This window comes from Tachypleus tridentatus, chromosome 8 (assembly GCF_004210375.1).
Source record: "Tachypleus tridentatus isolate NWPU-2018 chromosome 8, ASM421037v1, whole genome shotgun sequence".
NCBI lineage: Eukaryota > Metazoa > Arthropoda > Merostomata > Xiphosura > Limulidae > Tachypleus > Tachypleus tridentatus.
In genome coordinates, this window is record NC_134832.1 from 12,351,942 (window position 1) to 12,378,669 (window position 26,728).

The following is a 26,728-nucleotide window of genomic DNA, read 5'->3' on the forward strand; positions in this document are numbered from 1 at the left end:
CATGCATGTAAAAAAAATTGATTTGAATATAAAGTCACATGTTTTTTTACTTTTTTCCATAAATATTTTTTGTTTATCAGTGAATAAAGAACAAAAAATGAAATAACGAAACATTTTAAAAGTCAGGTAAGTATAATGCTCATATATTTTGACAGCTAACATTTTGTTGGAGTAGTTGCTTGTGGACAGAAGGAAATGTATATTTTTGTTGTTTTCATAATTTTACTTGCCTTAGGCACCATACATGAATAAAACTAATATAGTGATTAACCATTCTTTTGCTCTAATATTTTTTTTACATTTTTAATGCATTAAATTAAACTTGTAAGAGGTTTTTTTTATACCTTAAAAAATAAAAATCGTGTAGTTCCCAAGAATACTTATGTCGTAAATCGAACATAGTATTTGCTCTCTCAAAGTCGGTAATCATCCATTTTGTTACTTGTGAGTGAAGTGTGGTTATTTTGTAGCACACGATGATTTTTAACTTCAGGGTGTAGATAGGTGTCGCAGTTTATTCTAATTTTTAGTATTTGTGAATGTGGAATTCTCTGTATAATTTTCTATGGTTATGACAAGCTAAATCATTTCAGGGTAAGATATAAATTACTTATGTAACCAAAAATATTTTCATTAAATTATACTTTACAGATTTGTAAATAGTAAATTAATATTAAGTAACATAATATTAAAACAATGAGTTATTAAGCATAAATAATTTAAGTAGAAGTCACGAGAAGAATAAAGGTAGCAAAGACTAAAAATAAAGTTGATTAAAGACTAGCCTGTGTTTAAGGATTTATTATTGTATACAGTAACATAAAGGAGTAATGTCAGAATTGTTTATCGTCTTTAATGATTGTACTTTGTAATATGTGTGATTATGGTGATTTCGAACTTGCTTTAATGTCGACTTCAGTGGCAAGAAACACGAAATAATATCAATAATTGAAATTAGTGCCACCAGCAAGTAGGGGAGTTTACAAAAGTAACTTTACAAATTAAAGCAACTTTTATTCTTTGTACTATGTTCTTGTTAACCTAGTTTTGGTAGTAATATTAGTTACATATTTTTAACTCGCTGATGGGTCATTCCATGTCAAATCATCCAGATTTTGGAAAATTTTCCAGGTGACCCCCTCAAAATGTCTTGAAAAAATTCACATGAAAAATTGCCAAAGATTAGATCAATATTTTTAATAGTTTTTGATTTACAGCCCTGTAAAATTTAAGTAATTTGTTTTTATTTTTGTCGAATTCATTTTCTGGCAACTTTGGCTGCTTAAAGCTGCAAGAGTAATGGTGGTAGAAGGTTGAAATTTGCTACACTGACTGAATTAACCTCACAGAATTCAAAAATGGTCTCAAACCAAGTTTATCTCTCTTAGGATTTTCATAGTGAGGCTGTAAAATCACATGAAAACCCAAAATCATAAAAAAACATTGGTTTAATTAATAAGCCATAGCTCTAAGACATATGATACAAAGCTGAATTTTGTTTTCAAATTTCCTATAACATATCAGTTGATAAATCAGCAATTGTTGTAATTAAAAGTCTATTAGATCTCCTGTAAAAAAAAAAAAAATGTAGTTGCTTGCAACTTTTTATGGTTTAGCTAAAAATAGCTAAAACAGTAACACACCTGAATTGAAGTTTTTTTTGTGTTTTCAAAAATAAATTAACTATAGTGGTATAGCCTAAAATCTGTTGGTATTCTAAAGGACTACTATCCAAAACTCTCCCATTAATAGGTATCTTAAAGTTAGTCAAACTTTACTGGTAAATCCAGTGATATCAAAAAATACTTTTATGATATTAATAATGGATGTGGAGGATAAACAATTTTTTCATCAAGTGATGTGACAGAATGTGACACAGTAACATTTATTTATATAAATTTTAATTCATAATACTGGTTGGTGATTTGCAATATTAATATATTCTATGTTCTTTTGATTACAATGGAAATGCATACTTAGCTTTTACTGAATACATCCAAAATTTTTAAACAATTGAGCAATGAGTGTAAATATGGCTATTATCTCATGTTATTCATTTATCTTTTACATTGTTATTGGTCATAAATTCCAAAGTATGCAAATCTTGTCAAGTAGTAAAAACATTTTTGAAAAATAAGGATGGTACAGGGATAGCAGTGCCAAAGTGTTCAAAAACAAGTTGGGGTTGAACATACAAAACCATACAAAAATCCCTAAATGAGTTGTTAAATCTTTCTAAGAAAGTTTTTGTTTAATCTACAACTAAATGTTGAATCCTTTCACTTGCATGAATTAAGGCTTGACTAAAAGCATTCAAAATGAATAATGTTATGAAGTCTTGAAAGTGGCAAATTCTAATAACATTGTAACATTTGCTCAGCAGCTACTTAGGTTGGGATATTTGTATGGTTTATTTATTCATCCCTACTTTGTTTTTTATACTTTTTTGCACAGCCTTCTCTACATCATTCTTTCAAATTTTTTTTGTTACTTGTTTTCCCTCCTTTCTTTAAATAATAGCAAGGAATATTTTATAATGAATGGTAGTTGCTATCAAGTTACCAGTTTTAGACTGACATGACTAATTTTAAAGAGCATCATGTATTAAAAAAGTTAATGACATTTTTTTACTGCTTCTGCAATCTCCAAGTGAAGTTGTAACTTTTTTTTTTTTTTGTAAATCATTGCAACAACTTCAATTACTGGTGAGCTAACCCTTCTGATGCCAGAACTAGAAAAATCAGCAGAACATTTGGTTGTTGTGCTGCTAGCTGATTCTTTACTTTATCAATGTTTTTTGACTCAATTGAGAGTCTTAATAGCTTTTGAAATTCTCAAAACCTACTTTGGATGTTTATAAAGTCTAATTGTTATAAGAAAGATTTGATGAGAAATACATAATATGGTTTGGCCATTTTTTCTATCCCATCTCTACATACTAAGCACTACCATGTTTAGTAATATATCAAAAATGAGAATTTACAAAGAATGTTTTGTTAGGAAAAGTAATACCTGAATGTTTCAGATTTCCTTTACAAGTTCTTTTTTTTTTAACAGTAACACATTGTAGCTTATTTTCGTACTGTTTCTTGCAAGAAATGTTTTAACTGTAACGAAGTCAAGATATTTATTTAATACCAAAGCAGTATTTGAGATAAAAGCTGGCTGTGTGCCAAGTTTGTCATTAATTATTATTATTTGTATGGGTATCTTTCTCTCTTTCCTAATTTCTATTTCTGTATTTATAGCTACTCTTTTATTTCTTATGTGAGACTGGCAAATGGAGGCATAAACTGACAATGGTGTAACTCCAGTGCAGTGTGGTTCCTACTTCAGTCATTTCCAAAACCTAGGGTACATTTTATAATCCCACATTTATTACTTGTACTCTGGGATCTTTTCAATTAGAGCAACATTTTTTATTTAATTTATTTTTGTTTCAGCCTGTATTTTAGGTTATAACAAACTAATATACACATGCTGCTGGCTAAAATCTTAAGGCCAGTGAACATAAAGAAAAAATATGCATTTTGCGTTGTTAGACTCAACCACTTATTTGAGTAGAGCTTCGAAAGATGGAAATAAGAAAAGGGAAAATAAAAATAAAAAACTTTTTTTAGCATTTAATAGGGAAAATGTGAGCACTATGAAAATAGCCTAAATACCAGCTTGTCAAAGTTTAAGACCATACTGAAACGTTAATAGGTAAAAATGTAATCAAATTTAGTCATTTGTATTCAAGCATTAGTGTTGTCAACATCTCCCACTGACATCTCCTGTGTTACATTGGGTAAAAACATGGCAAAGGCTAAAAAGATTGACAGAGTTTTAATGTGGCAGAATTGTCGAGCTGTAAAAGCAAGGTCTCTCTCAATGTGCCATCACTGGTGAGATTGGGCATAGTAAAAATGCTGTTGCAAATTTCTTAAAAAAACCCTGAAGGATATGGAACGATAATTTCAAATGGTCGGCCCAAGAAAATTTCGCCGGCGTCGAGCACGAAGATTCGACAGGTTGTCCAGCAAGACACCAGCTGATTATTGAACCAGATTAAGGCCCTTATTAACGCAGATTGCAGCTCAAGAATAATAAGACAGCATCTACAAAAGGGCTATAAAAACCATAAACCACTTCAAAGGCCACGCTTCCTTCCACACCACAAAATAGCTTGGTTAAACTTTGCTAAGAAGCACCACACATGGGATGTAGAAAAGTGGATGAAGGTTTTGTTTTCTGATGAGAAGAAATTTAATCTTGATGGTTCAGGTGACTTCCAACGTTACTGGCATGATACGGATATCCCACCAGAGACATTTTCTACATGATACAGTGAAGGAGGTTCCATCATGAACTGGGGTGCTTTCTCCTTCCATGGAACAATGGAGATTCAGGTTATACAGAAGTGTCAAACAGTAGCTGGCAACATTGGCATGTTGGAGTGAGCATCCTTATTGACTGAAGGTTCTTGCTTGTGTGGAAATGGCTGGATCTTCAGGCAAAACAACGCTGCAGTCCACAATGGCCAAAGGGCAAAGGACTTTGGCGAATAACATGATTCTTTTGGACCATCCAGTGTGTTCGCCCAAACTGAACCCCATTGAAAATGTTTGGAGGTGGATGGCAAGGGAAGTCCATAAAAATGGACGTCAATTCCAAACAGTGCATGATCTTCGTGAATTCATATTCACCACTTGGAATAATATTCCAGCCAGCCTTCTGCAAACGCTTATATCGACCATGCCAAAACGAATGTTTGAAGTTATTTGCAATGATGGTCATGCAACTCACTACTGAGACCTCTTGTTGGGCATTTCTTACCCTGTTTAAGGACTTCTTTTTGGTATGGTCTTAAACTTTTGACCAGTTAGTATTTAGGCTAATTTCATAGTGTTCACATTTTCCCTATTAAATGCTAAAAAAGTTTATTTATATTTTCCCTTTTTTTATTTTCATCTTTTGAAGCTCTACTCAGATAAGTGGTTGAGTCTAACAATGCAAAATGCATATTTTTTTTTATGTTCATTAACCCTAAGATTTTGGGCAGCAGTGTGTGTGTGTGTGTGTGTGTGTGTGTGTGTATAATGAACATTGTAATAGCAATTATTAGTCTTACTTGTCAGTATTAAGTCATAATGGATAATATCTCTGGTCATAGCACCTAAACCCAAATGCATTGTGGATATTCTGTCAATAAGACAAACTCCAGACTCCAATGTCAGATTAACCAGCAGCTGTTGAATCAGCTAAGAGTTGGGAATTTCAGTGCTTATAACCACAATGTCTCAACTCCTACTGCCACACGTGTTCAAACATAAAAGGGTTAATAAAGTTTGAAGTAATTTATTATGTGTGTGAGTCATTTATTTTGAATTACCCTCAAATTTTTGTTTTTTAATTTGTAGTGTGTGGTGAACTTAAGCTTGCTCTAGTTATTTATTGTTATAGAATTTATTTCTTTGGTATCAATTAAATATTTTTGTAAATGAAGTGACTCTAGAATTATGTAAGCTTATGTAATATACAGTTTCCTCATTTGAAATTTTATTTACCACTTCATAATGTACTTGTACATGAAACAAATTATTACAGGTCAGAAAAGAATATTACAAATGTATATTATGAATGGGCATGTGTGTGTGAGTACTTGTTTTCCATAAAATTATGCAGAACAGGTTAGTTTTGCTTGTTTTTGAAATTCTTTGGGTAGAACATTATTCAATTTAGAAACAAAATATTGTGTGGTGCAGGCTCTTAAAAATAGTAAAGTGTGCTAGTAACTTAACATTGTAGCAGAAAGCTACTTGGTACACACATAATTTTGGTTATTACATCTTTCCATTTAAAATACAACAACTATTCTTATGTTTGAATATATTAAACCACTTCATTCATCCAGAAGTTTGTATTGTTAACTGTTAGTATTAACCCACAGAAGAGAATAGTACTTGAATATTAGGATAAAATTGAATTCATAGCAGAACTGAGTCCCTTTTCTCCAGTACCCAAATAGGAAGAACTTGCTTTCTTTTGAGACTCTGGAAATGTTAAACATTTCTTCCATTTATAACACAACAGGAAATTTAAGGACTACAAGGAAATTGTTAGTCCATTTACTAAACTAAACTTTAAAATAAAAACATTTGAAGCCATACCTTATGATTCAATTGTTTATCAAGCCATCCCTTAAATTCACTGCATTTGAGGGTAACCCATTTCAACCCAGCTTCCTAAGCATGAAGAAACCACTACTTCCTCTAGGTTTTAACTTAGAGAGGTTTTTAAAATAAAGATTTCACATTCCTTTCTCAAATGCATTAAAATCATGTAAATGCTGTTAAATAAAGGAAATGTTTATTTAGGAGTTATTTTCATTACATGTCTGTGTGTATGTATAGACATGCATGCTGCTTGAAGCATTATGCAATTTTAATTGTGTTTTTTAAATTTAAAAACTTAATTTCTGAGTCACTGTTTCCCATGGCTGCAATTACCATTGTAACAAGCTTCTGCAGTGAATGGAAGGATCAGTCTTAGACCACCTGTTTTGACAGCCCAAATATGCACTAGGTATGTGGTCAAATGATATTGTGATTCCAGTTTTTTGAACCATCTTTATTGTGCACTCTTCTGTTGCTATTAAGATGTAGCTGGAAACTTGTGAACTATTGGTTTATAAAAAATTATTGATTTCATATCCTTGCTTTTAAATTATTAATGGAATCAGAAGATAAGTCTAGCTTCGTCACAATGACTTTTTCTAGGTCAAAGGTTTTTTTGGTTTTTTTTCTGGCTGTAACCTTTACTTTGTGGATGAAAGCATTGACCTGTGTTGGTTTAGATGTCATGTAATACCCCATTACTGTCATAAATACCCTATTGTATGAATCTTTCCTCTTCCATGATTGGAACTGTTTTGTACTTGAACTCTGAATTGGTTAACAATCTCAAGAGATGAGCATTCTTCTATGAAAAATGCTTCAACAAGTTTTTTCTCCAGTAATAAGTCTGTATGTGGTGAACAATGCATTGTTAAATGATTAAAAATTTTCCATGAACCAAATATACTAATATTAAATATTCATTCATGGGAGCACAATTTATATTAGTAACAACAGAAAATTACTCTACGTTGTTTGTATAGAGCACTATTAAACCTATGTATAAAGCAGTGAAAGAAATAAGTGGCAATATTTGCACAAATTATTTTAAAGTGACTGCTTTTAGGTCAGATGAAATTATTTTCTAGCTTGGCTTAGCATAATCTTCAAAGATGTTTCTTATTAACATTATTTGGTTTCTGTTGTCTATGTCCCCTCCCCAACACTTTGTTGTATTCATTGGTCTGATGATTATTTTTATAGTTTGTGCTAAAAGTAGAAATCATTCAAGCATGGAAGGAGACTCACTTGCTGGTACTGATGTCAGAAGAGGTAAGAAGAGTTTGTATTATTTAATGTTAGTAACAGTAAATTATTTTGTATATAGGTTTTCCTTTAAATCAACATACTTATTACATAGTATTTTTTTTATTCTAAGTCATTTTTTTATATACGCTTTTAGAGAATATTATAATCTAGGACAATATGATTTATGAATACAAATTGAATCTAGTATTCTTTAAAAGAATTTTTAATAAACTTAAACTCTGATAACATCACTGTGCATAAATAAAAAGAAACTTTTTTTTTTTTCAGAACAAGGTAGCTTCACTAATCTTGAAGGAAACATAAATGCTTTTTCCAGTGAATATTATGATGATCATCTCTCTATCTTTCTAGTTTACATAATTTTAGAGTATTTTGAAAGTTAACATAATTTTAGAGTATTTTGAAAGTTAACATTATTTTAGAGTATTTTGAAAGTTAACATTATTTCATTTCTTCTAAGAAATAATTTTGCAGTGTTCCCTGTAAAATTACATATTGTTTTTTATAACAAAATTACATCAGTAAAAAGAAAGTTAAAGCTACCAGTGTGAACATGTTTCAAAGTAACAAGACAAAGCTGTGCTTTAGTATCTGTATACATGCCTTAGAAGTAACAGTTTTCAAAATGTTATTTAGCAAGTATAGGTAATAGATGTATAGTTTTAGAAACTGTCTTCTGTCTCTCTTCTAAATGGATGTTTCTCATAACATGCTCATTGAGATTATGATACTTAATGTATTATTTCTAAACATTTATCATTTAGAACCATTTATTGTATATTTGTGGTCTAAAAATTGTATAACCCAAAGAATGTGTTAATCTAAAAATTTCTTTTATCATCAGAATAGCTTTAGTATATGAAGCCTTCTTGGCTTTTCCTTTTAGTTTTAGCAAGTTTAAAAGTGTGCACACATTCCAGAATGTAGTGAACTTGCAGTTGTTCCAGTTAATGAATGTTATAAGAAGTACCCATTTAGTATCACTTAATTTTTTCCATTGAAGAAGCTCCTGTAGAAGTATGTAGATTAGTTCAATTACTGTTTCATTAGTGGCTTTAACTGTGGCAACTTCTACATTTTTCATCCCACCTGGAGATCATATTTTCGTGATTTTTCAAGTGTAATACTGTATAATATTTTCTGATGTTTTCCAAAAAACCCATAGTTAGTTTTTTCTCATAAGCTAGATTTCATCATATTTCAATTGAATTATTAAAAATGTTAATTTTTTCTTGCTGTTATTAATATTTAAATATAAATGCTGTGAGGTTAGCCTTGTTTCTTCCATCTGGTGCAAGCATCTATTAGCACATAGCCATTATATGTAATATAATAGCATTGTACAGTTATTAAATTACATGCACAACTTCTGTTAGTAATAACTAAAAAGTTTGTACATGCATTTGATTCAATCATTTTCTCTATGCTTAAGCTACAATGTATGATGTAATGTATCAGACACTTGATATTAGGTGTACAATGTTTATTGTTCAATGGTTTGTGATGTAGTTATTGGAAATGTGACAACAGTGCATTGTATGTTGTGGTGTATAAATACTTATTCTGATGTGACAACTTTTTACCAATAGGAATGAGATGCCCTGTAATCAATTCTACCAAACTATCACTTTGTCTGACAGTGCTATTATCAAGACCGATTTTGTTGCACTCTCCTCTGATTTTTTTTATGGAGGGGATGTCATATATGAAATGCATACATGTTTGTTTTGTTTTTTTTCTACTTCACTTTACCAGTTGTAAGTGATAACTAACTTTTATTGCTCTTCACTTTCTTTTGGTTTTCAACAAAGCTTATGCTTCCACTTCAAAAGTGTTTTTCATTCCAGCACAGTTACCTTGACTTCAGCAAATTCTATTAATCATATCCTTTTCTTCCTAGCCAAGTTCTCTAGCCTTTGTCTTCCTCTATCATCTTTTCTTCTGGTATTGGCTGCCATACATCTCCTTTCTAAGTGTTCTGTTTGTTTCTTGGGATACCTTTCTCCTTCTTAACTTCATGTTGCAGTGATTGTTATCTTTAGTTATGTCCTTACAAATGTGACTTCTTTGTTTTTGGGATATTTTGGGGTGGGACACTATTTTGTACCAAGCTTATTTCATTTCTAATTTGGATGTAAATACTGCTCTTATCCTCTACTAGTTCTTTTTTTTGGGTGGGGTGTTATTCCTGTGACTTTAGTATCACGTTGGGGTACCTATGTTGTTGCATTCAATGTTTTTTCTCTTTTTGATTGCTTGTTTGTTTCTCTGGCCATTTCATTATTTGTTTATGTTCCGTGTGCAGCTATTTCTGACCATTTAATTGTTTTACATCTATGCATTTCTCTATTAATTGGGTATTTTTATGCAGACTGAAGTTTTGTTATTTATTTGTCCCAATCTCATTCACTTCTTGGTTATTCCACTTTTACCACACAATGAGGGTTTATTTCTTAAGGACTGGGGATGCTTATGGCCAATATTCTGTATTCTTATGTCCACATTTCTAGGTTTCATTTCATTTTCATGCTGTCTTAAGTTTGTTCACCATGGGATTGATTGGGTACTAGTTTTATGTCTTGCCCTTTGAGCTTGTTTCTGATCAGTATGTCTTTGTCCCTAGTTCCTCATCCACTTGCCTTGACTGTCAGTATTCAGACAAGATTGGGACCTACTTATTATCTCACTCTTCATCTAACATGGGTGATTTTATTCATTTTTGCCAATCTGTGTCAGATCTTTCTGATTACTCCTTCCTGGCTGACACAGATATGATTTTCTCAGCTGCTTCAACTCAGTCTCTCCTTGTTGTGTTGATCAGTTTTCCTTCCTTCCACTGCGGCAACTCATGGGACATGTTCTTCCTTTTCTTTAATTTTATTTCCTTCTCTCTTCCACCTTTCATCCAAGTCAGATTCTGTTGGCCTTTCATGTCCCATATCTGCTCTACATTGCTTTATGACCTTCAAGGCTTCTTTCTATTGGTTTCTTTACCTGCTGTTTTATTTTCTGACACCACTCTTTTGTCTGACTTTTCCTTCCTTCCTTACCCTTTGAATTTGGCTTTTGATTTGATTAGCCTTTTTTTTCCCTGTAATCAGTTCCTGATGTCTTCACACTGATTAGGCACTTTCCCTTTTATCTGTGTCTTCCCCTTATTGTATGTTAGAGATACTTATCCCATCAAGCATGGGAACAATGCATTCTCCCCTTTATGAATGCGCTTCTCCCAGTTTCTGCCCATTTCTGCAACACTTTTTTCTACACTTGTACAGAAATGGTGTGGTCTTCGAGTTATGATCTTTTGTTTTAGGGTGTTCTTCAGATGCATTTAAAGGATCATTTTTTTTCTCTGCACTGGTCCCTCCATCTATTCATTGTGGGGTTTAGTAATTTTTGCAAGAGGAGGTAATATACCATATGGAAAGTTATAATTTTCCTATACTGTAATTTATTTTCAACAGATGCCTCCTTTCACACTTCCCTTCTTTCCTTCCATGTGAAAACAAGTGATTCCATCATTGATCAAAACTCAAAGTGATAGTTTGGTAGAATCAAACAGAGAGAATCATGTGCATCAGGATGGTGTGTTGCACTCATATTGATGGAAAGTTGTTGCATGATAATTTGCATGCAATATTCAGTTGAATCACATTGATCTTGGCATATGTAGGAGCTTGTGGCATGTGGAAAAAATTAGCATATAGAGACAGCACTGAACAAGAATAAATATATGAGAGGGGTTAAGTCCTTATCAGAAATTCATTTTTGGTATAGAAAAGCTACAACTTCAGAAACATTTCTTACCTATTTGCACCAATATGTGCTATTACTTTGTGTGCAACAGCAGGGGAATTTCCTGCATATGTTACTAGTGTTAAACAAATTTCCATTGTTGAATAAATATGTGTGTGTTACACTAGGCTATGATGATACTCATTTTTTCCTCAGAATATCCTGTGTTTAGATGTTTTTTATTCTTGGTTTTGATATTCTAGTTACTTTGAGCAACTGCCCTTCTTTTTTTAAGTGCTACATTACTTTTGGCCTTGTTGCTGTTTCATTTTATTTATCCATAACACTTTTTCTTTGTACCACTTCAAACAATAAGTATATGTACATATCAAAAAACATTCATGTTGCTGCTACATCATGAGACCCAGGCATTTCTCATAAAAAAAATAAATTATCCAACTAAATCAACATTGATTAGGAACACCTTATCTGCAGATAGTTTTCTATTGAGCTTAATTAGTTAAGCAAATGTCTGGCATATGACAGGTCTTGGATTTCCATCCACAATGAGGAACTATTAATAGTAGATGAATTGAACTAGTACTATCTTCCAAAGCTGTAATGAACTATTGTATAATGACAAGTTAACTATTAATGTTTTACAACATAATGTTCACACTGTTGTGCATTGAGTGGCTGGTTCCTTTCTGCCTACTTTTTCTCCAGTTCAGGTTTCTCATCATTTTGTTTTATTGCCTTTTGTTGAACCAGCCTTGCCTGTGAATTATTTTGGCTAGTTTTTCCATTGTTAGCCTTTGCTTCTGGCTCTTCTGTTCATAATGAGGAACAAATATTTCTCCTCTTCTACTTGCTATGTGCATAAATCAGGTATGTGAAATTCTTTCACCTATATATCATACTGAAGCTTGGGTTTCTTTATTTTATGAATCTCCTTCTATCTCAACTTCTTGTCTTTCTCATTTTTATGACACCTTTGCTATAGTCTAAGATCATGACTCTTCCACATATCTTGAACCCCAATCTCTTGTATGTCTTCTATCTGCTTGGAGCATTCTTTTTTTTTCATGGTCTTTGTCTCATTTTTTGCTGCAATCTACTAACCTTCATTTTATCTTTAGTTGATTCCCTTGCTCTGTCTTCACCTTTCAGCTTCACACTGATGTTCTTCATTCCAAATCTAACATTTTTAATGGGAATACCCATTATTGTATGTTTCTTATATTTACTTCTTCTTCTGTCTCTTTTTTTAATTTATTTCTCTCCTCTTGGGATCTCTTCAGCCTGGATGTTTCTTACTTCTTTCCTCTTATCACCTTGACTGAATCAATCTTTGGAACCTTTGGCTGGGGTTGCTTACTTTAATTTTCTGGTTTTCTGATTCCACTCTAGTCCATAAATACTTAAAGAAAAAAAAAAAGCTACCTATTATCAGAATCCTGTGGGGCTACCCCTCTTCTGTTTCTCATCCTTTTGCTTCTACTTGCCATTCCTTATTCAACAGGGCAGACTATTGCAACCCTTGGATGTAACTTTATCCTGGGGCTGATTCTTGGCTCTGGAACCCTCAGTTCCCACCCCTAGTGTTTTTTCACCAGTGACCAGTGGGTTGTGCAAGTTCATCCTTGTGATCTGTTCTTGCATTTACACACTTGTTATGTTTGTACTCATCTTATTCCTTCTGATTCTGTATTTCACATATTTATCAGCTTTTTTTTCTCCTTCAGGATTGAAGAGTGGTTTTTGAGACATTTACTCTCTTGAGAGTCTGGTGTCTCTGGTTATCAAAATTCTGGTGATGTCTGCAACTTTTTGGGCTTGTAAAGTTCTTTGGTCATGGTTGTCAAGTCATCTCATAGTTATCCATTTTTACAATTCTATGATCATTTCTTACATCAACTGTTAGGGAGGAAATAACTCTGAAACTTGTGCCTTACCTGGCTTTCTGATGAAACCCACCATTTCAGCTATTGACATTTACTAAGTGGCATTATCCATGAGTTTTATCTCTTGCTTAGCATTAATATCTTTCTTTCACCTATTTTCTCTGACTTTTACATTGCCATTTTGCCCATCATCCACCTTGATCAGTCCCTATTTCCATCTTGGTACTTTCGATGGATATTTGGACTCTTGCATGCCATCACTTCATTTGTATCATTAACTTCCTGTTCTTTATAACTTTTGTACCTGAAGATGTTTCTTTCCTTCTATTGACTTGTGATCATCATTATTTAGACATTCATGCCTTAGACATATCCTGTACTTGATATTATAAGGACCTTTCTTTAAAATCTGGGGCTACCTAGGAAGGTATTTTATTGCCCAACTCTTTCTCTTCTGTTTTCTCAGTATAGAATTATTCTGATCCTTATTGTCTTTTATGTCCAGTTAGTCTTGTCCATTACTATCCTATTTAGACTGTTCCCTCTTGTAGAAACTGCCATTGCCTATTTTTGCCATGGCTTATCTCATTCCAATTTAATTGATTAATTTTATCAGTTCTTCCAACTTGAAGTATTAACTTAGGCAAATCCAAAAGAAGAGTATTCACCATCACATCCCATATGATTTGGCATGTAATAGCCTCCTTTCAGTCCTGATCATTATAAGAGGTATTGCAGGATGTTATGTGACATACACCTAAATCATCATTTCCAACTTATCTCTCTAGGTATTTTTGTTTGCTTCTGGTTTTCAACTGCTTTGTTCTTTTCCAATTCCCCCTAGATGCTCTTGGGAAGTGTTTTGCCTGTTCATTTTTAATTTCTAGTTCCATCACCAATGTTGTATCATTTTGTTTTAGCATGATAATGCCCCTGTGCACAAAGCAAGGTCCATAAAGATGTGGTTTGTTGAGGTTGGTGAAGAAGAACTTGACTGGCCTATACAAAGCCCTGATCTCAACCTCATCAAACACCTTTTGACATGAATTGGAATGCAAACTGCAGGCCAGGTCTTCTTGCCAGACTTCACTAATGCTTTTGTGGCTGAATAGGAGTGAATCCTTACAGCCATGGGTGTGATGGTCAGGTGTCCACATACTTTTGGTCATGTAGTGTATATATAAATAAAAAACACTATCTTATTTGTATTGACAGGTGAACCTTAGTGATGTTTTGGTTTTATGTGTATAGTTGACAAGACTACTGGTGAACAAAGTCAAACTGAAAGTTGAAAGAATGTTAGCAATAGGCGATATTGACATGAAAAAAAGGAAATAACTGCACATCTCACAATAAGCTGAGTTACTTCAATGCACTAATGGGAAATATGAATAGAGAAATATGATTATTCAGGGATAAGTCTTAGGATGTTTAAAAATAATGGTGGATTTTAAAATTTAACTTTAATAAGATAAAAAAAAATTCAAAAGCAACTTTATTAATCAAAATTGGATCCCAGTGATCAACACACTTTTGCCAACAAAAACAAGATTACTTATGCTCTGAAAATAAATCTGAAGTCCTAAAACTAAAAAAATTATTTAAAGCCATTCTCTGTTTCTTTTCTGTTATTGAATCTTTTGTCCTGTAAAAAGTTGTCCAAATGCTGGAAAAAATGGTAGTTGGTGGGCAACAGGTCTGGAGAGCTAGGAGGAAAAGGCAATATTTCAAAGCCCAATTTGTTGAGCTTCTGAAGTGTCATTTGAGCAATGTTGTGGCTGAGCATTATTGTACAACAAGATTGATCTTTTTCAGTTGACTTAAGCTAGCATTTTTTCATGCAACTTTCTATGCATTTCTTCCAATTCTTGACAGTAAATCTCCACAGTGATATTCTGGCCCTGGTTGAGCAACTTTTAATGGTTAATACTGGCTTCAGACCACCATACAGTGACCATAATCTCCTGTTGGTAAAACTTTGATTTTGGGAAGTGTTTTGGAGCCTTGCCATGGTTGAGCCATTGTGCAGATCATTTTATGTTGTCATAAAGGGTTGACTTTTCATCACAGGTGATAATTTGATCAAGAAAAAGAAAGTCACTTTTGTTGCACAGAATCAGCATAGAACACAGTTCAAAATGGCAATTTTTCTGATTTTTCACTGAGTTCTATGGAATCAACTTATTGAGCTTTTTCACTTTTCCAGTTTGCTTAAGATGGTCCAAAATTGTGGAAATGCCAACACCAAATTCTTATGCTATTTCTCGAATAGTTTAGTGTGGGTTTCATTCCACTAATTTTCTCAGTTTGTCATTTTCAACAGTAGAAGAATGTACTTTGCCTGTTTTAGCTTTAAGACATGCATCTCCATTATGAAACAAATGGAACCAACACTGTACTGTACATTTGGAGATGGTTCCTTTGCCCCATGCTTGAAAGATATTGTGAGCTGTTTGCAATGCATTATGATCAAGTTTGAATTCATGCAAAAAAATGTTGCACAACTTTTGTTTTCTTCATCATTAATGAGGGGAAATATTTTCTGGCCATGAGCTTTATTTTTTAAACTTCCCAGTTTTATTTAAGCTCAGAATTAGTATTTTCATTTCTGTTAATCTTGTTTCTATCTAGCAATTGTTCAGGATTAGAAATATTGCTCAAATCTTCATTGATAAAGTTTTTGAAATTGGAATTTAGTAACTCAGCCATTCATATTCATTGGAAACAAGCCTTCCTGTATCGTTCCTCAAAGGCTTTACTCTTTTTCTAATATTTTGATTATCCCTAATGTATCTAAAGAAATCTTACTGTTAGTTTTTCTATTTTCAATGAATTTTTTTTGTGTATACCCTTTTCATTCTCCTAATATCAGTTTCAACTCAGTCTGTCTGTGATCTGATTTGTTGTGAGATGGAGACATACATATTTGTTTCTGGGGCATCTGTCCAGGGGTTCCTGAGGCTGAGTTTTGATGGTCCAGGATGGTTTGGATAGAACTTTGACTGTTTTTTTTCCCCACCTGTTAATTTACCTATTGCACTGTTTCCAGAGCACCATTTTTCAGGACTCCTTAACGTGCATTACCCCTCAGATTCTACCAGTGGAGCTAGGGAGTCCTTACCACACCCAGTTTCTGGCCACTAGGTTGGTGGATAGAGGCTTTTCCTCTAGAGTGTTTGAGTGCTTTCCTCCACTTTTGGAGAAGAGGAAAAAAATTGGGGGCCTTTCTGCCCAGATGCTGGTAGGAGTGGCACCAGTACATGTGGGAGTCTACTTGTAATAGATTTGTGATTGGGGTGTGAATGATCCTTTTTTTTTTTTTTTATCAGTACAAGTATTCATGGATGGAGCTTTACTAACTCCTCATAATTCCAAATGTGGATTGGTTCCATCCAGGACCCTTGGTTAAGCATAGTTTTCCATGTCCTTTCCATAATTCTGGGGACAAGTGAAATGCTTAATGCCCACTCAGTTATAGAGTGAAGCTGTTCATTACTCCAGGCTGGATGAGTTCTGTTTGTTTGATTGGGTAAGGCACACACAATCCCATCATTCCAAGACTGAGGTGTTGCCTTTAGGACTTCTTTTGGTGGGGGAGAAGATTTTTGTCTGGTTTGGTGTTGCTTGCTTTTTCATTGTGATTTCAGTTATTTTGAAGTTAAAACTCTGTGGCTACAGGTAGGGATCCAATGAATCTTGTATCTATATTGTGTTCCAGTTGTCCCAGCTACCAAGATCCCTTAATTTCAAGCCCAAATTGTAAAACCTTGGCTACCTGGTTGTGGCTGGCCTATATGAATGATTACTTGTGCACTATTCTGTCTTTTATACAAGAACTTAGTTTAGGCTGAAGAGCATACTCTTTTTTTCTTGATACGTCCACAACGTATGCAGATGTTTTCTGCATAGATAATGTCCTCACTAGCTCCCCTACCTTCTCATTGTGGGATTTGAGTTATAAGTGGCAGTGGAGGTAAGTATATTTTGAAAGTTAACATTTTCCTAAATTGAAAATGTATTTCCAAAAATACTTGCATCCACTAACATTCTCTCATCCTTCCTCCCCACTAAGAGTACCCTTTACCATATTTCTTGCTGTATCAGTTATGTTTTTCACCCTTGTCTCTAAATACCATAAGCACGTTATTTTATTCCTGTTTATCTCATAGACTGTCTTGTCCATGTGTTATATTAAATAATCACTGTAATATCCATAAGTTTTTCTTTTCTCTCACTTTTTGGTTTTCTTCCTTCCTTTCTGTAGGTCCTCATTTCCACAAGCTGGAAGCTGAAATCTGCATCTTAATAGATATTGCTCATTACAATTAAGTCTACTACTAGCCCTTATGGCATTATACTGTTTTTATCTTCTTGAATATCATTATTAGGCCCCTTGGTGTGGATTCCTGTACGTGGTGAGGGGATCTCCCAGGGAAGGTTCTGTTCTTTCTGGTTACCTCCTCTGGGATCTAAACATCCACCCACATGTTTGCCATGCGTGGCGACCCATGAAGGGGAGGAGAGGATCCTGGTGGTTGAGAGGTCTGACCCTAACACACCACTTTGGCCTTGAAATCCTGTAGATGGGCGGCCTTTGGGTGGCCCCCCTTGGGTTAATCGGCTGGTCCACTTGGGCGAGAGTCAACCAACAAGTACCAGTCTTGGAAGTTCTCAATGGGTGTTGTGGATATTGTGTCTGATGCTGATGTTTGGGTATAGTGTTCACGAAACCCTGGCGTTGGTGCAATGTCCTTGCATGACATTGTAGTGCATCCCCTTGTAGGACTCCATGGTGGGGTGGGGTCAGTGGGTACCGAAATTTTCCTTTTTTCCTATGGATTCTTCTACGAAAAATTCAAATAAAATAGTGAAGAAACAGTCAACAGGTAAACGACCATGTCTTGAAGACTCTGAGCAGCAATCTTCAACATCTGTAACACATGTACCTCATTTTCTTATATTACATTCTCTTTCAGAAAAACCTTTAGGGCAAATGCCCCCCTTTTTTATTCAGAAGGGACTAGGGTGACTTGCTGGTTCTCGAAAGTCAGTAAAGAAGCTTCGATCTGGAGACATATTGGTTGAAACATTCACATTCCAACACAGTGAACTCCTCTTGAATTCAAAGGCAATTGGGGATGTACCTATTGACGTTACCCTTCATGCTACCTTAAATTCATCACGAGGAGTTATTGTTGAAAGGGATTTGAAGAACGTTCCCGAGTCAGAGATTCTCGCTAGTTTCTCCACTCAATGAGTTTCTGCAGTGAGGTGCATCTCCACTTGCAAAGATGGAGTTGCACTGCTGACAAATATCCTCATTTTGACATTTACATCACCACCTGCACCTACCACCATCAAGGCAGGTTATCTGAATTGCAGGGTACAGCCGTACGTTCCATACCCTCTCTGATGTTTTCAACATCAGAGGTTCGGCCACTCAAAGACATCATGTCGTGGTTCCCTGACATGTGCTCGTTCTGGTGGCAAGGACCATGATGCCTGTGAGTGAACCATGTTGTGTCAAGAACTTTTGTTCTTGCCCAAAATGGTTGGAGGAAAAAGAGGTGCAGCGTTTGAAAACGACTCATAACATTAGTTATCCTGAGGCTCTGAAGTTACTGTCTGTCACTTCATCTCAGACATATGCTGCTGCACTTTGTTTCACAACTACAGTAGGAGTGCAGACAGATCTCTCTGTGCCTCTAAGAGAATTGTTTTCAAAACATATGAAAAGCCTTTTGCCCTCCATGGTTAAAAAGGTTGATGAATCAACTTCTACACCCATCTCTGTTCCTCCCATACATTCCAACAAACCCCAAGATCCACATCCTTTGGTTTTAAATACAGGCATTTCTTCAGATACATCTTTTTCTCCCACCCCAAGATGCAAAACAATCATTTGTTTGCATCCTTAGTCACTGGAATCCCCTTCCAACAACAAAGACTTGACCAATTGACCCAGGGTAGGATCCATGGAGGTCAATAGACCTCCTCCGAATAAGAACAGTAAGGAAAAAAGACCTGGTCATAAACAGGTCATTAAAAATGGCCACCTTGATACAATGGAACTGTTGAGGTTTACGTTTTAATCTGAATGACATCAAAACACTGATTGCTTACTACCATCCTCTATGTCTTTCTTTAGAAAACACATTTCTGAAACCTGCCGATACAGTCGCCTTTCGGCAGTTTTCTCTGTACAGAAATGACAGGCTGTGTGATGGACGAGTACATGGAGGGGTGGGACTGTTGGTTGATCAGCATGTGCCCACCCAGTCTTTGTCACTCAACACACCCTTGAAGGCCATAGCCATCTGTGTTTCCTTGGGTCATACCATCACTGTTTGTTCTCTCTACCCCTCCCCTGGAGAGACATATGATCAATCAGACCTTGATGCTTTCATTGAACAGTTACTGTCTCCCTTTTTAATCCTGGGGGACTTTAATGGACATCATCCCCTCTGGGGAAGTGCTGTTATTGATAGGAGGGGTCTCTCTGTAGAGCGTATGCTCTCTGATCACAATCTTTCTCTTTTCAATATTGGTTTTTCCACTTGTTTTCATGCACCTTGTCTGTCCTTTACCACTATTGATCTCTCGGTTTGCTCCCCTTTATTATTCTCCTATTTTTCATGGAGGGTTGACAATAATCCACTAGGCAGTGATCATTTTCCTATACTTTTTAGAGAGACTGGCCGTGGTCAGTGCAACCCTACCCACGTGCCCTGGTGGAAGCTGGATCAGGCAGACTGGTCCACTTTCATTGCTCTCGCAGAACTTGATCCTGCCATTGTAAGTTAGCCATTAATAGACGACTGTGTGGCAGCGGTAACTGACTGTGTTATACAAGCAGCTGCTCAGTGTATTCCTAAAACCTCAACATGTTTTTCCATGATATCCTCATCCGTGGCGGAATCCTGCCTGCCATATGGTACGGAAAGCTCAAAAACGGGCCTGGGATGCTTTCCATAGATATCCTACACTTTCGAACCGCATTTCTTTCCAACGGGCCTGTGCACAGGCTAGGTGGGTAAGATGTCAATGCCAGAAGGAATCTCGGATTAAGTTCACAACTAGCATATCTTCTACCAAGGTCATATGGGACAGGATTCGAAAGGTCAGTGGGCACTACAATTCTCTCCCCCTCTCGATCTTATTCTCTGATGGCCAAGAGGTATTTGATGTCTGGAGCATTGCCAATACTCTAGGTGAAAGCTTTTGCCGGGTATCTAGCACTTCTACTTGTTCCTCCACCTTCTTGGCCATCAAGACTCTGGCAGAGCGATCACCTCTTTCCTTTCGAACTGACTGTCTCTTTGACTATAATTGTCCCTTTACACTGGTGGAACTGAAAATGGCCCTTCATCGGTCTGGCAGTACATCTGTTGGACCTGATGATGTACATTATGACCTGCTGCACTATCTCTCTCCTGCTTCTCTTGATATTCTTCTAATTGTTTTTAACCAGATCAGGCAGAAGAATGTTTTTTCTTAATACCTGGTGCCAGGCTATTATCTTACCTTTCTCTAAGCCTGGGAAAGATCCCAAGATTCCTTCAAACTATAGTCCAATTGCTTTGATGAGCTGTCTCTGTAAGTCCTTAGAGAGGATGGTTAATGCTCGTCTTGTTTGGTTCCTCAAATCAAACAACCTCCTCTCGCCCACCCAGTGTGGGTTCTGACGACAGCACTTCACCATGGACCACCTAATTTGACTTGAAACATCAATCAGAGAAGTTTTTCTCAAACGACAACATCTTGTATCAATATTCTTTGATATTGAGAAGGTTTATGACACAACATGGAGGTATGGCATTTTGCGAGACCTCCATATATATGGGTTACGTGGCCATTTACCCATGTTTATTAAAAAAAATTCAATGGACAGGAGATTCCAAGTTTGTGTGGGTTCGACACTTTCTCGTTCTTTTCTACAGGAACTTGGGGTCCCTCAGGGCTATGTTTTGAGTGTCACACTCTTCAGTATTAAGATAAATGCCATCACTGTTGCAAATGAGCTCTATGTCGATGACTTTCACATCTCGTGTCAGTTGTTGAAGATGAGATATATTGAGCTGCAACTACAAACTGCTTTCCGACGTGTGCTGAAGTGGAGCACGGCAAACGGCTTTAATTTCTCTCTCTAAAACCATTTACATGCACTTTTGCCATCAATGGGGTACTTACCCTGATCCTGAACTCTGTATTGGTGAAGTTTTGCTGCCAGTGGTCCCTGAGACCAAGTTCTTGAGGCTTATCTTTGACCATAAGCTGACCTTTATACCACACTTAAATCGGCTACAGGTCAAATACACAAGAGCACTGAACATCCTCCATGTCCTCTTTACCACCAGTTGGGGAGCAGATCGATGTTCTATGTTAAAGATATATCGTGCTCTTATTCGATCAAAACTTCACTGTGGATTAATGATCTATGGCTCTGCCAGACCCTCGGCCTTAAAGATGCTGGATACCATTTATCATCAAGAACTTCAACTCTGCACTGGGGCTTTACACACCTCCCCAGTTCAAAGCTTATACGTAGAATCTCATGAACCTTCTCTGCATCTTTACCGTTTGCAACTGTCTTTATTATATTCTTCGAAACTTCGTTCCTTACCAAAGCATCCCACCTGGGGATGTGTTTTCCTTCCTCAGTGGGCCATACTTTTGCAGAACAGACGATCTGCCATTGCTCCTTTTGGCCTTCGCATCCAGACTCAATTGGATGAATTGGGTCTGTCCTTGGATAACATTGTAGAATCCACTGGTCAGCCCATCCCACCGTGGTTTATTACAGTCTCCAAATGTGACCTTTCTTTAAGTCATCTGAGAAAGGCAGATACTCCTGACCGAAGATGGTCGAAACGTTGTTCGCTCTTCTATGTAAAATATTTTCTCAACCCAAACGAGCCGTTTTTGCATATAAAAGATACTGCTGATTGGAAGTAAAGTGTTTTATTTACTGAACATCTTTCGAACAATTTTTCCATTCTAATTTATACGGATGGTTCGAAATCAGGTAACTCTGTGGGCTCTGCCATGGTTTGTTGCAGTTCAGTGGTTGTGTGCAGAATCCCCCTCCACAGCTTCTGTGTTCACTGCCGAACTGTACACCATATATCTTGCCCTGGATCATATTGAAGCTAAGCAGTACTCCAACTGCACTATTTATTCTGACTCGCTTAGTTCTTTACTGGCTCTGGAATTGCTTCACGTTGGCTCACACCCTGTTTGTAGCTGATATTCAAAACCAACTGGCCCATTTCTCATTAACATCTACTTCTATCCAGTTTTTTGGATACCAGGCCATGTTGGAATTTGCGGGAAGGAGCTTGCAGACACGGCAGCTAAATCTATCTGCTCTGGCACTATCACCACTGTGCCTATTACGTACATGGACTATGGTCCTGTATTCAAGGCTCAGCTTCGTGCCAGCTGGCAGTCCACTTGGAGTGAGCAACATGACAACAAGCTTTTCCAAATAAAACCCTATATTGGGCTTTGGCCGTCTAGCTTCCGTAATGTTTGGAAGGAGGAAGTTGTTCTAACTAGACTACGCATTGGTCACAGTTTTTTAACTCGTTGTTTTCTTTTATCTGGAATTGTTTCACCAGTGTGTAACACTCAAATCACTGTAAGCCACATTTTACTTTTTTGCCATCGTTACGACTCTCAACGACGGCAGTATTTTAAACATGTTCTGTCCCAAGGTTTGTCTGTTACGTTGGACAGTGTTATTGGTGACGTTGACACTGTTCACCTTGATAAAGTTTCTAGTTTTTTAATGGTCATTAATCTTTTTAATCTCATTTAAGTGTTTGATATTTATTCATTACACCTTTTTAATTGTGGTTCCCTTTTAAGAGTCTCAATCTCTGTAGTTCAATTTGAAATTGGAAAATGGCCAGAACATTATATAACATGACACCAGGACTGAAAAGGCCAACTTCAGGTGACTAATGCTGTTTGAACTATCCGTTTGAACTACCCGTTAGTTGTCCTGGCGAGTTGTTATTACAATTTTGCTGCATGTCTTTTAACACTTTTATTACTTTACCTTTTGGTATGGCTATAATGACACATAACCTGGAACCAGGACTGGAAAGACCAACTTCAGGTGACTGATGGTGGTTCTTGTACTTACCTGTTAGTCTTCTTGGTTTCAACATTGGTTTTCTGCTTTTTCTGTTTTTCAATGCTGTTTATTTTACCTTCATTTCCTTTTATGTATTTTACTACATTTAATTTATTTTTACCTTTTTAACGGACGTTTGGTGCAGATAGCCTAGCTGCTTTGTCCATAAAACACTAAATCAACCAACCAATCAATCATTATTAGGTTATATAGCTACTTTTTCTATTGCATGTATGTAAAAACTTAAGTTCTCCAAATCCTACTGCTATTTTCCATAGTTTACAGTATTGTGTATTTTGAGCTGTATTGCCCTCTCCTACTGTAAGATAACTCGGAGCACATGCAAATATCACATATCATTTTTACAGTGATTTCAAAATACTCTCCAATGTTCCTCCACGAAACTGTTTTAATGTCATGAAACAATTCCTTTGTTACTGTTTACATTTTTTAATGTTAAGTCATATTTCCACTTTTATTTTATGTAACAATTTATTTTAGAAACACTGCTCACTCCTGTGTACCACACAGATCTATCACCTCACATACATTCTTGTATACATTCATAGACATGCCACAAGCCTTGATTAAAGCTCCCACCCTACCTGTGCTTATGTACATTTCTTCAGTCTGTGATGTAATTAGGAGGACAGCATATCTTCCATATGTAGTAATCCCCATTAGCCACTAGGTTTTAAACACAGAAATATGTACTCATTCTTGATCAGGCAAATTAAATGCACCATATGTGAGGAGCGTTGTTTGGAGGTGGTACAGAGGTGTGTGTTTTTCTGAAATTTGTTTTTCAGGGAAGAAAGATGCTTGCCTTTCTGAACCAAAAAAGACTTAGAATTCCACATTGAAGATTGTGGAGGAGCCAATTAAGTCCTGGTGCCAGATTAACTATCATATCTAAGCTTTCTGTCTTTTTCTGTTTTCAATGAATTCACCATGTGCTTCTGTTTTCATCATTGCCTTTCTACCTTTCCAATTGCTCTTCACTCCTTATTTTCATTTATTTGGTATCCAGTCCCAGACATACAGCTCTTACTGAAGATGTTCTCTGTCGGTTGTTGTTCAGTCTTCTTTTATGTGCCTTAAACATGTTTTTTTCTCTTTCCAATGTTTATAAGTGGACACTTAAACACTAGACTTCTCCAATTCTGTGTTTTCAGCATGACATTGATCACTAAAAATATGACTATTCAATTGTTTTTCCATTACAAGTTTTCACTATTTCAGTTAAACTTCTATATATTATGGTAATTAATACTAGCCATGATCTGCAAAACATTTGCAGTATCATTTGCTTTAATTTTCTATCATTTTCAAACATCATTTAAGCTATGCTTTCTTGCAGGCATAACTTGTTAGATCGATAAATTGTGGTCTGTTTGAGAAAATGTTATACAGTCAGACAAACAAAAATTACATAGACATGACTTTATTTGATAAAACTACATGGAAAGTAATGGTATTAATAATGGTGTACCTAATATGAATCAGTTATGACCATTCAATACATGACAGTGTTATGAGTTGAAACAAAGAAACTTTCAAAAATAAGGAATAAAACCTGTAGTAAAGAGAAAAAAAGTTGCTAAAAGGTGTTTTATAGCAGTCCATGAAATGAAGTTAAATTATTGTGAAATAAATAAATCTAAAGCTGTAATTACGACAAAATGGCTGACATGCACACGTGTTCACAAAGTGGTAAACGTGGTTTTGAAAAAAGGGCTTGTGCATATTTCAGACCTAAGTAAGTCAAGAAAGCCCCAAATTTTATTTAATGTAATACTCATTTTTAAGTGTTTTTTGTGTGAAATACTTTGCAATTAAAACAGCTAAAGTTGAAATTGAAGCCAGCCATCATATGATGAGAAGAACATTACCCCATTGTGTACCATGCTCATTGCATTGAAAAGTTTGATTAAACAAAAAAGGTAAGGTTGGTTTTGAGCTTCTTGGACAAATGCTTTTTAATGATGAGGTTTATCGTATTTGATCGAAAAACTTGAGAAGTTCTGAAGAAAGAAACACAAATGTTATTTATATAGATTTCCCCAGTTACTGTTTTTGTTTTGTAATATCTGGAAACGTATATACTGCAGTTTTTTAACTATGATTAGTCTGACTTTACTATGAGTACTTATTTAATATTTAAATGTGTTAATTTTTGTTATCTTTTATTTTTCTTGTAATATTCTTTCCATTCTTACATTGTATTCCTTTTTGGACTTGTGATTTATTTTTAAGTGTTACCCAGTGCTGTCTTTCTATATGTAATATTTTATGTTTCTACACAAGTTGTACTATCTAAAATTACTTAAATACAATAATTGTATTATCTTAGAGTAAATGTATGGTCAATTTAAAAAGACCTTGTCTGCATGTAATTGTCAATTTATATTATTATAGTTCTTTAAAACATTCAAAATAATTGTCTTCTATAAAATCTTAAAACAGATGATATTTTTACAATCAGCATTGTTTTTTATAATATTAAAATAATAAAAACAATGTAAAAAATAATATTATACTGGTAGTTTTTTATGTTGCATCTGAACAATTAATTAATATAAATAATTAATCTGGACTTAGTTACTTTCAAGGGATGTAGAGCACGTGTCCTGTACAGCTATACACCTGCCAATGATGATGAGTTAGAGTTAGAAGTGAATGATATTATTGAAGTTCTAGATGAAGTTGAAGAAGGTTGGTGGAAAGGAATTTTAAAAGGATCAGTTGGAGTATTTCCATCGAATTTTGTAGTAGAAGAAGATGGTAGTAGTGATTTTCTTGAATTGAGTGGAATAGATGAAAAGATATTAATCAAGAGTGATGATCCAGCTACTTCTACAGGTAAAACCTGTTACTGTGTGTGTATGATTAATGTACTGTTTGTGTGGACTTGATCATTATTGTGATTTGACTCGAACTGTTACAGACATATGTTCTAATTTATGTAAGTGGTACAATATAGTAAGTAAAGTTCTAAAGAGCAGTATGGTAGGAAATGATAGAATAAATGCCATGATTTAATATAACTTTCAAATGTATATATTTAAATTTTATTTAAAAATGTGTATATTTTAATATTTATTTCAGCAGAATACCTTTCTGTAATGTTTTAAAGCCACTAAAATCAGAATAAACTAAAAGTTTAGTTCCATTATGGTGCCTTACCTCCACCCACATATATAGCTATTTTTCTTCAGTACTGTCCTGTGTATGCAATCTTATTTTTCGCATGAAACAGACCTTGAACTCCCACAATTAGTCTTGTTCACTGCATCTTGCATGTAAATTATCATGTAATAAATCTTCACAAGTAGGTGTACAACACAGCTTCCTGATTCATGTGACTCCATATAGTATATTTTACCAAACTATTAGTTTTTGTTGGGCAGTTGCTTGGTGCAGATATTTTTCAGTTATGCTGTCTTCTTGTGTTCAGTTATTTTTTTTGTGTAGTAATGATTTACTTCAATTATTCATCTGCCACAGATGGTTTTTTGTCA

At 35.2% G+C, this 26,728-nt stretch overlaps 1 protein-coding gene across 16 annotated transcripts in view; it reads left to right on the forward strand.

Moving 5' to 3' along the window:
* The first annotated feature begins 454 nt into the window (after positions 1-454).
* Positions 455-26,728, forward strand: part of LOC143258534 (SH3 domain-containing kinase-binding protein 1-like) — a 68,492-nt gene continuing 42,218 nt past the window's right edge. For 11 of the 16 annotated variants that reach the window (XR_013032343.1, XR_013032344.1, XR_013032345.1 and 8 more), the window contains exons 1-3: positions 455-594; positions 7,362-7,430; positions 25,809-26,069. Coding sequence is in view for 10 of the 16 variants with exons in the window: in XM_076517650.1 (XP_076373765.1) it covers positions 7,391-7,430; positions 25,809-26,069 (301 nt within the window). In the remaining 6 variants the exon portion in view is untranslated. Of the gene's footprint in view, positions 595-3,248; positions 3,355-7,361; positions 7,431-25,808; positions 26,070-26,728 lie in introns of all 16 variants that reach the window. The other 5 variants (XR_013032342.1, XM_076517651.1, XM_076517652.1 and 2 more) reach the window with 1 other exon arrangement.